This window comes from Taudactylus pleione, unplaced genomic scaffold (genome assembly GCF_031769625.1).
Source record: "Taudactylus pleione unplaced genomic scaffold, aTauple2 ptg000711l, whole genome shotgun sequence".
NCBI lineage: Eukaryota > Metazoa > Chordata > Amphibia > Anura > Myobatrachidae > Taudactylus > Taudactylus pleione.
This window is the reverse complement of record NW_028285113.1, coordinates 8,106,714-8,120,679: the sequence shown is the minus strand read 5'-3', so window position 1 is coordinate 8,120,679 and position 13,966 is coordinate 8,106,714. Positions and strand designations below refer to the sequence as shown.

General features: G+C 45.5%; 1 protein-coding gene across 2 annotated transcripts in view; it reads right to left on the bottom strand.

Annotated features, from left to right (window-relative positions):
• Nucleotides 1–2,205: 2,205 nt before the first annotated feature.
• The window catches only part of DYNC2H1 (dynein cytoplasmic 2 heavy chain 1), a 480,449-nt gene continuing 468,688 nt past the window's right edge, over nucleotides 2,206–13,966 (bottom strand). For both annotated transcript variants that reach the window (XM_088456705.1, XM_088456706.1), the window contains 2 exons: nucleotides 5,007–5,123; nucleotides 2,206–2,503 (listed from right to left, as the gene is read on the bottom strand). In XM_088456705.1, the coding sequence (XP_088312831.1) occupies nucleotides 2,345–2,503; nucleotides 5,007–5,123 (276 nt within the window). In that variant the 3' untranslated portion in view covers nucleotides 2,206–2,344. The remainder of the gene's footprint in view (nucleotides 2,504–5,006; nucleotides 5,124–13,966) is intronic.

The following is a 13,966-nucleotide window of genomic DNA, read 5'->3' as shown; positions in this document are numbered from 1 at the left end:
TCGTAACATGTATAAGGAGCACTACTGTGTGTCTTAATGTGTATAAGGAACACTACTGTTTGTTGTAATGTGTATGGGGCGCACTACTGTGTGTCATAATGTGTATAAGGAGCACTACTATGTGGCATAACGTGTATATAAGGAGCATTACTTTGTGGCGTAATGTGTATAAGGAGCACTACTGTGTTTTGTGACGTGTATAAGGAGCACTACTGTGTCTTAACGTGTATAAGGAGCACTACTGTGTCTTAACGTGTATAAGGAGCACTACTGTGTCTTAACATGTATAAGGAGCACTACTGTGTGTCGTAATGTGTATAAGGAGCACTACTGTGTGTAGTAATGTGTATAAGGAGCACTACTATGTGGTGTAACGTGTATATAAGGAGCATTACTTTGTGGCGTAATGTGTATAAGGAGCACTACTGTGAATTGTAACGTGTATAAGGAGCACTACTGTGTGGCGTAACGTGTATATAAGGACATTACTTTGTGGCATAATGTGTATAAGGAGCACTACTGTGTTTTGTGATGTGTATAAGGAGCACTACTGTGTTTTGTGATGTGTATAAGGAGCACTACTGTGTCGTAATGTGTGTAAGGAGCACTACTGTATGTTGTAACGTGTATAAGGAGCACTACTGTGTGCCATAATGTGTATAAGGAGCACTACTGTGTGTCGTAACGTGTATAAGGAACACTACTGTGTGTTGTAACGTGTATTATTATTATCATCATCATTTATTTATATGGCGCCACAAGTGTTCCGCAGCTCCTTGCAAAGTACATAAACAAATGAGTAACCAGCGATTTACAATACAATACAAAGCAGGACATGGACATGGATAATAAACATAGCTATATTAGCGACCTTTACACCCACATAAGCAGCCAAGTGTAATATGGCCCATACACCTACACGATCAGCTTCCCATCCGTTTCACATCCGATTACCCTGCACTTCCGTCGGCACGTTTTTATTTTTTTCTTTGTACAGGATCAGTCGTATGATCGATCGTGTGCCTCACGCGCTCATTAAGGAATAGGGACAAACAGTCATTGAAATGACTGTAATGCCACGCGATGGATCACATGAAAAAAAAAATGACAAGTTCTGAACACGATACCCTGGAACATATGTGCTACACATATGATCATAAGATATGACTGAAGGACCCATGGGAGCGCGCATCGGATGAAAAAATGCACGATTTCCACAAGACTGAAAGTACGTCAAGTCGAAAATCGTGTGATCGTTTCAAAATCGCGTAGGTGTATGAGGGCCTTAAGTTGCCCTAGTGGCGAGTAAGAGATAAATTAAAATACAGTAGGGAGAAGCACAAGAGGTTAAAGGCCTACATTGTAAAAGGGAGGGGCAGACAAACAGGAGTGACACAGGTGGGGTAGGTGGGGAGGAAGGAAGTTGTAGCAGCAAGTTAGGATGAGAGCTGGAAGGCTTTAATGAAGTAGTGGGTCTTAAGAGCTTGTTTGAATGATTGTAGAGAGGTGTAGAGTCTGAGGAACTATAAGGATCACTACTATGTGGTGTAACGTGTATATAAGGAGCATTACCTTTTGGTGTAACGTATATAAGGAGCACTACTGTGTGTCGTACATGGAGTTAGGGTATTAGGGTTGGTGTAGTGGTTAGGGTATTTGGTTAAGGTTTGGGTTAAGTTATTACGGATATGGTACTAGAGTTGTTGTAGGGGTTTGTGTTAGGGTAATAGGGTTAGTTTAGGGGTTTGTGTTAGGGTTTTACAGATAGGGTATTATAGTTGGTGTAGCAGTTTGGGTTTAGGGTTAGTTTTGGGGTTTGGATATTAGGGATAGGGTATTAAAGTCAATGTAGCAGTTTTGGTTAGGGTAAGTTTTGGGGTTAGGGTATTAGGGATAGTGTATTAGGGTTAGTGTAGCGATGTGAGTTAGGGTATTAGGGTTAGTTTAGGGGTTTGTGTTAGGGTATTATGAATAGTGTATTAGGGTTAGTTTAGGGGTTTGGGTTAAGGTATCTGGGAAAATATAGTGCTGTGGATTATTTAGGGAGGGGCGGGGCAAGCCGGTATCTTGCTTAGGGCCCTATGAGGTCTAAATTGCCTCTGATGGTCCCTGAGATCTGCACTGATTCGCTGCTTGGAAAACTTGCACATCTACAGTGAATAATATAGATGTTAGTTGTGAATAAAACACACTATAAGAATAAAATATGAATCCAGGAAAATATTTAATTTATCAAGTTATCAATGCATCACAAAACAAATATAACAATAACTAATAGCAAAAGCAATAAGCAGCATTATTGTAAAATCTGATTTATTTATATACAACAGATGCATAATAATCTCTACTGGTTTTTAAGAAACAAAGCAGCTCCGCACTGTATCCAGCGGTTCTGGCTTCCACCGCATGGTACATCTATGTTGGTCACGACACGATCCCGCTCAGCGCTGGTGTACACCGGTAAAGAAATGCACTCTTCTGGGGAGTATGTACCGGAGGATTGCTGGTGAGAAATTATATTATTAGACAATATTTCACATATTCATATATTGTGTTATATTGCTGCTTTCAATTTTTATTAGCGCCTTCCAAAAATTTTAATGTGAAATGTTATCACTACTTTGTAAATATGGTATAAAATTGATATGTAGCTATCCTGGCAGACACAGAAACATACAGGGCAGCCGTGACCTTACAATGGGCCTGATTCAGAGCCGGACGCTCTGACCAGAGCGCTCGCTCTAAATCAGGGCCGGCCTACCTAAAATTGGTGCGGCCTCCTGGCCGCTCGCATAGCTGTGGGTGACCACCCACAGCTTATGCGAGCATCCATGATGATGGTCGCGATGGTCAAGACCATCGCGACCATCGGGCTTGTGACGAGACCCTGCGGTAGGGTCTCGCTGCCGCAAGCCCTGGAGTGCTTTTGGCTCTCAGAGAGCCTCCGTCTGGGTAGCCACGCCCCCAGCACGCCCACCAAAGGGGGCGTGCTGTCAATCACCATCAACAGCACGCCCCCTTTGGTGCGAGACCCCAAGCGACGGCTTCCCCGTTGCTCGCCGGGTCTCGCGCATGCGCACGACGGAGGCGCCTCCGTCGTGCACATGCGCATTTGGGTACCATCGACCCGCTTGCAAGCATCCTGCGCTCGCGAGCGGGTCTGAATGAGACTCAATGTCCCTAGATATCTCCATACCATGCTGCTGGGCTGCAGACAACCCAAGCAGCCTTCACCAGACTCCTGGAATCAGGTAACATGACATTTCGAATGGATCTCATGGAGGAAAAATGGTTGCTATGTTATGTCACTGATCCCTCAAGTATCTAGACTGTAACAATATATAATAGGTGTTTCCAGGGCCGTAGCTAGGGTAGAGCGGCCGGTGCCATCACACAGGGTACCACAGGTCAGGGGGCGCTGTTTGGGTCTGTCAAATGTCTGTTTATTATCATTCTTACTTGTAGCTTCCTCTTATTTCATCCCCAGCATCTCCTGGCCTCCCCAATCTCTTCCCTGGCCCTTCCCCATGAAGCCATTCCCCTTTTCTGGGTGCATTATGTCCCTTTGAAAAATGAGGGGGGCGCCAATGCTCTTTCTGGCACAGGTCACCAAAAAGTCTACTTACGGCTCTGGGTGTTTCCGCGACAAATTAGTTTCAAGGAGAATTTTCTATTCAAACATATTCATTTGCTTATCTTGCATTGTTCCACATCACACATTGACTTTAAAAGATAATCTGTCATCAGGCTCCTCCAGAGTCCCAGCCACACAGGGACGCACAGGTCCCCCAACCACCTCCCCTGAGAAACCTGTGTCCCCCTGTGTGGCTGGGACTCTGGGAGAGGGCAGTAATACAGCACTGACCATGCACTCTCCCAGATAGAGACAGCTGTCCTGGGGAGAGTGCAGCACAGTGTGTGGCTTTCAGCATCGATAGGGCGCCATATTATGTGGCTTGTCTTCAGTATAGGAGACTACAGATTAAATAGGCAAAGTAGAGCATGGTAACAGGTTCTTTATAAAAGGGGTTCTCCACTAGTGAACAAACCCTCCACATTTATAGGGCAACTGCACTAAACCATTGGGTAGATTTACCAAGTGGCTTTAGCCAATTGCTTTAAGGGGCATATGTATCAAAGCTTGATGTGAGATAAAATTGTGAGATATATATCACCAACCAATCAGCTTCTAACTTACATTTTGCAGGCTGTGTCTAAGAAATGATAGTTTGGAGCTGATTGGTTGGTGATATTGTATATATTTCACAATTTTATCTCACATCAAGCTTTGATACAAATTCCCCTAAAACTGCAACAGGAATAAATGCTAAACTAGGCTTGTTTAGCATTTATTCCTATTGTCGTTTTAAAACCATGGGTCTTATGTACCACCCCTTATAAATCTACATGCATGTCTTATTTAACATAATTATGCTGTGTCCTATGACTCTGGAATGTATCCTGATACTGGAATGAGGAATTCATCCTGACTTCACCTCTTGTACACAGAAAAACACACTGTAGTTGCCATTTCCCTGATAAGTTGAGAATAGCTGACCTTTCCTAGCAAATTGTACTGATTATTATCATGACACGACAGATATTTCATAAACAGGCCGGGAATTCACCACCTGTCTATCAAAGAGCAGGAACATTTGTTTTGTTTTTTAGTTAAGAACAGACAATTTCGGGAAGTCCAGTCAAGTATCAGGAATTATTCCAGGAGCCTATAGCACAATTATTCCATTTAGGCTAAATTATATTTCAGCAATTATATACACACATTACATTGTCATATAAAACAAATACAGATACAGTACTGCCAACATATTTGCCAAGTAATCTGTTCACCGGAAAAGGCAGTGCATCAACTAGAACCTCGGGCGGCATGCCAGAGTCTCTCAAAGAAACATTAATATGAGATCATATGAGGTCTGCAAACTATTCAGACGCATATTACAGTGACTCTGACAAAGACGCCTTTATGTCTAACAATACCTCCGTACCTGTGAAATCCAGGCCATGTAACAGGAGGGCACCACGGATACACTCGGAGAGTTATGCTCGTTTTCAAATAGACTGTTTCCATCAAAACTGCATCCTTCCAGCTGTAATCCGCTGATCTAACAATGAAAACATGGGAGATACTGAGCTGCAGATGACTGTCCTAATGGTTCTGTGACAATGACGTGACCGGCAGAGTGGCAGGGGCCCTGTGCCCGAGGCAGACATGTAAATAACAGGAAGGCCTGGAATGTGTTGTGAGCTGTGAGAAACGGAAGCTCAACTTTAAACAAACACCTAAAGTATTCCTCATTGTTATGTTCCAGTACACGGGAATGTGCTTGTGCCATAAGGAGAATTTGTAAATGTCCCCCCTACGGCGGGTGGTATTGTAGTAAAGGAAACCAAACTGCAGCAAGCCGGACAGAATCTTAGTATCGTTCAGCAATGTGTCCGACACAATCACACAAAAAAATATCCCTGGTTGGGTAAACAATATGTAGAATAGGTTTCTTGGAAATCCCTGGAAAAGGGACTTTATATTCAGTAGAATGATTGATGTAAAACAATGACATAACGAGTAATCCAAGGAGAACAGGGAATTACTGGCTAATTACTGCCTTGAACAGGTTGAAAGATTGTGGTGAAGCAGAGGGACAATAGGTATTTTTCATATCAGCAATCTGATGGGCTTCTATGGATGACACGCGGGCTGGGCTTCAGTACTACAGGAAGTGACTGATTACGGCAGCAAGCCTTGGGCTGGCTGGCCTCCAGAATGCCTGGACATTATTCTACTATTAAAGGGAATCAGCTTTGAGAGCTACATGCAGTGTCAGTCAGCCTATAAAAGACATTAAATGAAATCATTCAGTATAGAAGGCAGCGGCACGCGATCCTGCTTTTATATGTTGTGTGGCTTTTGACTTTTTAATATAGATCTGGAAGATGCTGTTCATTGAGACACCATCTACAGTATAAGCAAGTGTCATTTTATTTATCATGGCCTAATAAACTGCTGGATCTATGTGCGGCTTTCTTGCCATTAGAGTGTCACGGACATCTATGTGCCATGTACGTCTTTTACCTGCGGTGTACTGTGACTTGAGTGGACCAGGGATTTCACTACACTTTCCTAGCAGGGCAGCTGTATATATTTTCAGTGCTATAATGATTGACATACACCATAGCGCTGGAATTTTTGAGTTTTGCGTACTAAAAAAAATGTATATATGTGTGTGTATATATATATATATATATATATATATATATATATGTATATATATATATAGTCCAACCAAACGAAGGGCACTTTATTTCCTGATGACGGGGGTGAGACCCTGAAAACGTTTGAATTTTCTAATACATATGGATCATTACTACTTTGTCGACTCTGAGTGTCCTTCGTTTGGTTGGACCACATTGCATTACTATTTGGTGCACCGGAGCAAGTTGTTCATTAGTTAGAGAGTGCCGGCAGACTGTGTATTTATTTCACACACAAATATTTAGCTATTTTATTATAAATTGCTGTGAGTTGGCAAAAAATATAACTTGCTAAAAATAGTCTGCACTGCACAGAAATGTTACTACATTTACTACAGGTCCCAAACCCCTCACTCGCTGCACTCACAATAGACCACAGGGCTTGGGACATGAAAGGCCTGTCACCCTCTCCTCTCTGCTAGGGGTGTGAATTAAAAGATCTACACTATTTAGATAGACAGTCAAAAGATCGGAACAAACTGTTAGACGGCAAAAGTTCAACAGATACAAAAGGTCAACATGGTCAAAAGGTCAACATGTATGAAGATCGACTGGTACAAAAGGTCGACATTGGAATGGTTAACACAAAAATAGTTGACACACAATTTTTTTTACACCCTAATCTTCACCCTAACCCTGCCCTTGGTGTCTAACCCTTAAACCTTCTATCGGATGAGGTGTTGTCATGTGTGCAAACCACTTATCATACTAACATAAAATAAAGACACTGAGACGTGGATTTGGCAGATAACTTGATGGCGATTTATTGGAGCAATAATAATTATTATTTATTTAAGGATGTATGGTGGCAAAGAAAGGACGGCCAGAAATCAGCCAGATCTGCTATGCCCACACACAAACAACAAAAGGCATAGCAGGCGTAGATCGCCCAGAGTGCATACACATAACCATGTAACTCATATCATCAACAAAAGGTAACGCTCACCCCCATCTTGACTTCCCACCCGTTTAGGTGGTGATACTGCCCCCCGTTAGGTTGGTACAGCCAACTACCAGTCAACGAAGGGAGCGCCCTTAAATCATAACTGCACCCGGACTGGCGACCTGCCGTTCTTTCCCGCCACAGCAAGGTTCTGCTAATAGAACCGCTGCACCGCCACCATACCAAGTACTACCCCAATAACGCCAACTCCTCAAAAAGATCCCCAATAAACAATGACAAACCCTCCTCTGTTAAATGAACTCCATCAGGTCTATACATATAACTAAATCGAAATTGAATGTTCTTATGGTAAATGAAACGGCCATAATTGGCCATCACAAATTTGGCAACTGCGAAATTAAGTTTCTTCCTAGCTTCGTCATTAGCAGGAAAACTCCTAACCCCACGCCAGACCTGTCGAGGTACAATGCAAGACCAAATTAATTTACACAAGGGCCAGGCCGATAGCACCCTCGCCAAATCGTTGACAATATCAACTCGTAATTCTACAGTGGACATCTGCCCTAAGTCGTTGCCTCCTAAATAAGCCACCAAAATACGTGGCCTACCAAAAAGCCTTGCATACTCTAACAGTTTAGGACAAAAGGAATGCCATCTCATACCTCTGGAACCTATCCAACGGACCCTAGCTGAATATTCAAAAATTGGAGCTTGATCTGAACTCAAACCTAGCAGCCCAGAAAATATATGAGTGGCCTATAACCCAAATGTCCTGCGTGTCAAAGAGCAATCCTAAAGGTGGAGGAAAGCAGTAAATAAAAAATTAGTAATTGTCATAAAACAATAAAATTTTATGGTGTATTAGTGGGATCTGATAGAACATAAGTGAGTATCTGCCAAAAAGAAAAATTTTCTATTGGTCGCCGACTTTACTATTTGAAGTGGCTGAGACAAACAGAAGACACAAAGGGGAAGAATGGGTTGGGGGGAATTGGGAAAAAACAGGTGAACTCGGCAAGAGGTAAAATAAAAACCTGCTGAGGGATGGACTATGGCCTAATTAAATGATTGAGAATAGCCGAATTGAATCCGTCAGTTCAGGTAAAAATTGTAAAATCCCTCAAGACTCCCATTGCCAGCAATGGCGAGTAGCTAATCCCGAGTAGGACGGACAGGGGTAACAGACAAGACAGGACAGTACATGAGACAAGACAAAAACCAGGCAAGCATAAAATATAAACGTAACCGGAACAGACTGTGAAATGACTTTAAAACAAAGGGCCTTCACGCCTAGGTCGAATGTAACCTTTATAACTATCCGATTTCCAACGTCCTAGGGCCTTAATTTCTGATGCAGAGAAACCCGCAGCTGCCGCCGAAGTTGCGGCTCCGATCAGAAACGAGTGTGTACCAAAATCTTGAGGCGGGAGGCCTAAAACTGATACACACCTCTTCAAAAACCAACCAAACTGGTATTTGGTAAGCGGAGTCCTGTCCATATGCATGAGTCATGAACCAGGAACATCCGGCCGCAATAACTCATACCGCATAGCTAGTGCCACGGGGCAGATCTGTTCGTACCTAGATGGACCCAACGAGATCCACCTACCCCTACCAGTCTGGTCGGTCTTTGACCGCCGAATCCTACAGAGAACAGACCTCTCACTGACCAGGATATCCGAGAGGAGCATGGCGGCATCAACCCATTTGGATGATGCCACCAGCTCCGATACCCTCAAGGTGCCGTGAAAAGCCTCTGAAAACACCACTTGAATCAGGACCGCCTCATACGCAGTAAGAGCCACTCCGAGAACCGCCCCTAATACTGCCGGAAGCAGATGAGCGTCCACAGGTCTCCTACGGTCAGCTACTGGGCGGGAGACCCGTGCCCAACCCTTTAAAGCCTTCACAATCAGAAAACTTTTAGTAAAGTCAGGTTGGCCCTTCAATTTACAATAAAATGCAATGCCCCCAAAGAGCGCGCAACAGAAGCCTTGGATCTGCCAGCCAAATGGAGACTCCAAATAAAAGAAAGCATCGAACGATGCTGACTCTTACCTGCCTGTTTGCTGCTACGGGAATAATCTTCCCATTCATTCCATGCCTGCCTATACGCTCGCAACGTGGAGGGGGCTAAAGACTGTTCTGCTAAGCCCTCCATGCCGGCTCGATCACCTGCCAAACATAAGAGGGGCAAAGCACAACGTCAGCACCAGGGGCCACAGATCGGGACCTAGCCCACTGGAAACGTGATAACGCATCGTCTATCTCATTCTCCACCCCAGGAACGTGTCTTGCCTTAAACATGATGTTACAGCGCAAACATGTGAGCACAGCTGCGCTAGCAAGCGCAAAACCAGCAGGGAAGCCGCATGTTGCTGATTGTATCGCATGGACCACGCCCAGGTTGTCACACCTGATAATGATGCTGCGATTGCGTAACCATTCCCCCCAGATTTCCAAGGAAACCATTATGGGAAAGAGTTTGAGAAGGAGTAAGTCCTTAGTCAAACCCTTTCCCACCCATTCTTCCAGCCAACGGCCAACGCACCAGGAGCCATCAAGGTAACATCCGAACCCTGTGGTGCCTGCTGCGTCGGTGAACAGCTGCAGCTGCAAATTGTCAGCAGCTGGAGACATCCACAACCGAACGCCATTAAAATCCCGAAGAAACGAGACCCAGACAGAGAGGTCCTGCTTAAACTCTGAGGATAAACGTAGCAAATGTCTCGGTTAGTGACACCAGCCGTGGCCCTTTCCAATTTACGTGAAAAAGCTCTGCCCATTGGAATTACTTTACAGGCCCAGGAGGGATTGCGCCTGCCGCAGGGTAATTCTACTGGAAGCCGTGCATTCCGCTATGTCATTACGCAACTTGACAGGCTTATCGAGAGGAATGCGACAAGAACCCGCCGAGGTACAGATCTCGATACCCAGGAATGACAAGGGGAAGGGCCCTCCGTTTTGTCCGCAGCAACGGGAACTCCAAATGAAAAAACAGCGCTCGTAAAGAAAACAAAAGATAACTGCATCTGCCTGAACCGGAAGGGCCGACACACAGAAAGTCATCGAGATAGTGGGCTATTCCATGACTACCGCAAAAATTAAATAAATAAATTCCGCGCACCAGTGTAGGAAGGTGCTAAAATGCTCGAAAAACGCACAGGACACAGAACACCCCATAGGCAAGCATTTGTCTATGCAATATCCGTTGTCCAAGCTAAAAACCCATAAACTGGAATGACTCTGGGTGCAAAGGAAGTAGACGAAAAGCTGACTCAACATCTATCTTAGCCATCAGTGCGCCCGGACCATAACACCTAATGACGTCCAAAGCATCGTCAAAAGACTGGTACACCACCGAGGAAACCTCAACTGGTATGGCATAATTTACTGACGAGCCTGGCGGATAAGACAGATGTTGCATGAGCCTGTATTTTCCTGGAATTTTCTTGGGAACCACTCCCACCGGGGAATTCACAAGATCCCTAATGGGGGTTCTGCAAAAGGCCCTGCAATGCGCCTGACGCTAACCTCGCCAGCCACTTTTTCCCTAAGAATGTGAGGCAATTCAAAGGCAGACTTCAAATTTCTAGGCGAATATGTGTCGACATCCCTGCAAATAGGTAAACGAAAACCAAAACTGAAGCCTTTTAACGAAAATTCTGCGTCCTGCAGAACCGGGTACCAACTCAACCATTTTGCTATCGCTGTGACACGGACAGGGGATGGAACTTTACTTAGCACTTGTGCCTTTTGCTGGCTGTGCAGGCTGCTGCTGGGCACCCCCCTTGAAACACTTGGCAACTGGGTGATTGCCACCACATCGCAAGCAGAGGTGACGAAAATGACATTTTCGTCCCTGCGTACAGGTGGAATTATTAAAGGCGAAGCATTTTCCCCAGACGCCTGCTGTTAGCCCTGACGAACTGAACTAGCTGCTTTGCTCGCGTTGTACCCCTCATAGGCAGGACGCGAAGGCTGCGTGACCTCCAGCAATGTATATTTGTCGAAGTAGGAGCATAGCTGAGAATGGAGCTTCCCGGTGATAGCTGCTTGGGGCAGTGATTGCAATAATAAGCTGTGCACCCTGTAGAAATTTACTGTAGCACATGTATTCTGTCTATTTTGTAAGTTAAATGCTCAGAATACAGTATATAATACAATCTCCTCTATTGACTGATCATATGATTCAAAGGAGATAAATCTGGAACAAAGAGGCTTTGGCCCACACTTTTATCCCACTATATAATGTTCCTGTTACAAACCCGCCCCTGCTTGCCATAGGCTAACTCCCACAAGTAATTTGCATACATGCCTGCCCCCATCCTAGAGGTTTAAAACACCTCTTTTCTTATGCAATCTTTCGGTTTCTCAACCGTCCCTCCTAGTGCCTTAACCCTAACTGTTCCCTTATTTATTAATAATTTTTATTCAAAAAGGTGCCACAAGTGTTCCGCAGCGCCGTGCATACGTCAACAGTAGGACAGTACAGGGTACACAAAACATTACATAACAATCACCAACACAAACAGAGCACAGGTAACAATTAGCACCACAATTCTCAGTACACAATACAGCAGGGAAGTTGAAGGCAGTCCATTGAAGTGCTAGAGAAGAGGGCTGTGAGACAGTAGGGAGGAGGACCCTGCTCCTAGGAGCTTACAATCTAAGTGAAAGGGGAGACAGACAGATGACATGAGGCATGAGTATGTAGATGGGGACCTGTGGGTAGGACATAAGCTAGGTAGAGATGGCTGAGGCAGAAGTGCGGGGTGAGCGACCTGGTGACATGGTTACGTGGTGGAAGGGCATGCTTTGATTAACAGGTGGGTTTTTCAGTTCACGTTTGAAGCTATGCAAGGTCAGGGAAAGCCTGATCAACCGAGGGAACTCATTCCAGTGAAGGGGGCTGCACAGGCAAAATCTTGGATACAAGCGTGAGATGAAGTAACCAGGACTAGAGGAGAGACACGGTCATTGGCAGACCGGAGAGGGCGGGAGGGAGTATGTAAGGAGTGTAAGGTGATGAGGTTGGAGATGTAGTGAGCAGTGGAGTTATAGAGGGCATTGTCTGTGTGGGTGAGGAGTTTGAAGAGGATTCTGTAGGGGAATGGGAGCCAGTGGAGGTTTTGGCAAAAGGGAGTGTCGGAAGTGGATCGGCGAGAGAGATAAGATAAGTCTAGCTGTAGCGTTGAGAACAGATTGGAGGGGAGCAAGATGGCAATGTGGGAGGCCAGTTAGGAGAAGGTTTCAGTAGTCGAGCTGAGAAATGAGTAGTGAATGAATAATCAGTTTGGTAGCATTCTGGGAGAGGAATGGCCTAATACGAGTGATGTAGCGTAGTTGGAAACGTCAGGATTGAGCCAGAGATTAACTATGGGGAAGGAAGGAGGGGGTGGAGTCAAGGGTGACACCCAAGCAGCGAAGTTGGGGAACAGGGGAGGTTATGGCATTGTCAACAGTGATAGAAAGATTGGGGGGGGTGGAGACTGTTAGGGAAGAAGATGATTAGTTTGGTTTTGGCCATGTTGAGCTTCAGAGAGCACTCGGATATCCAAGAGGAGATGACAGCGAGCCAGCTGGATACCTAGAGAGGACAGAAGGGAAGAGTTCAGGACAGGTATAGTTGCATGTCATCGGCATAGAGGTGGTGTTGGAGGCCGAAGGAACTGATGAGCTCTCCTAGTGAAGAGGTGTACAGGGAGAAGAGCAGGGTCCCAGGACAGAACCCTGCCAGACACGAAACGTAAGGATGGATGGGGAGAGGTGGAGCCAGAGGCAGACACAGAAAAGGAGTGGTTGGTGAGGTAAGAGGTGAACCAGGCATGGATGGTGTTAGAGAGGCCAAAGGTCTGAAGGGTGCAGAAGAGGAGAGGATGATCCATGGTGTCGAAGGCTGCAGAGAGGTCCAGGAGGATGAGCAGAGAGAAGTGGCCCCTGGATTTGGCTGCAAGCAGGTCATTGGTGACTTTGACCATGGCAGTTTCAGTGGTGTGAAGTGGGCGAAAGCCAGATTGGAGAGGATCAAGGATGGAGTTGTCAGAGACGTAGCTGGAGAGGCGACTGTAGACAAAGCTGCTCAAGTAGTTTGGAGGCCAAAGGGAGAAGAGAAATAGGGCGGTATTTAGCAGGTGAGGACAGGTCGAGGTTGTTTTTTTTAAAATAGGTGTAACAAGAGCATGTTTGATGCCGGTGGAGAAAGATACGTAAAAGAGGTGAGCAGTGGCGGAGAGGGAGTGGAGGAGGCTAGAAGTGAGGGGGTAAAGGGGGCAGGTGGAGGAGGGAGAGGACAAGATGAGGGAGTGAACCTAGTCACCCATGGTGGAAGGAGCACAAGGTGGGGAGGCCGGGAAGAGTGGATGGAGGGGAGGTTGGGCTGCAACAGGGAGATCGAAGGAGATTTTGTGACGGATTGCCTCAATTTTGAAAGAGAAGGTGGTGGCAAAGTCAATTGCAGTGAGGGAGGATGGGGGGGGGCAAAGGAGAGTGTTGGAAGTACCAAAGAGGCGGCGGGGATTGGAGGACTGCGAGGAGATGAGCGACTGGAAGAAGGATTGCTTGGTGAGGGAGAGGGCTGAGCTGTAGGAAGAGGACCAACTTGAAGTGGAGGAAGTCCGCCAGAGAAAGAGATTTCCTCCAAAGGCGCTCGGCGGTGCACGAGCATTTTTGGAGAAACCAGGTCAGTTTGGAGTGCCAAAGTTGGGGTTTGAAACAACAGAGGGGGACAGAGAAGATGAGTGCAACAGAATCAAGTGCAGAGGTGAGGATGGTGTTGTAGAAGGAGGACGT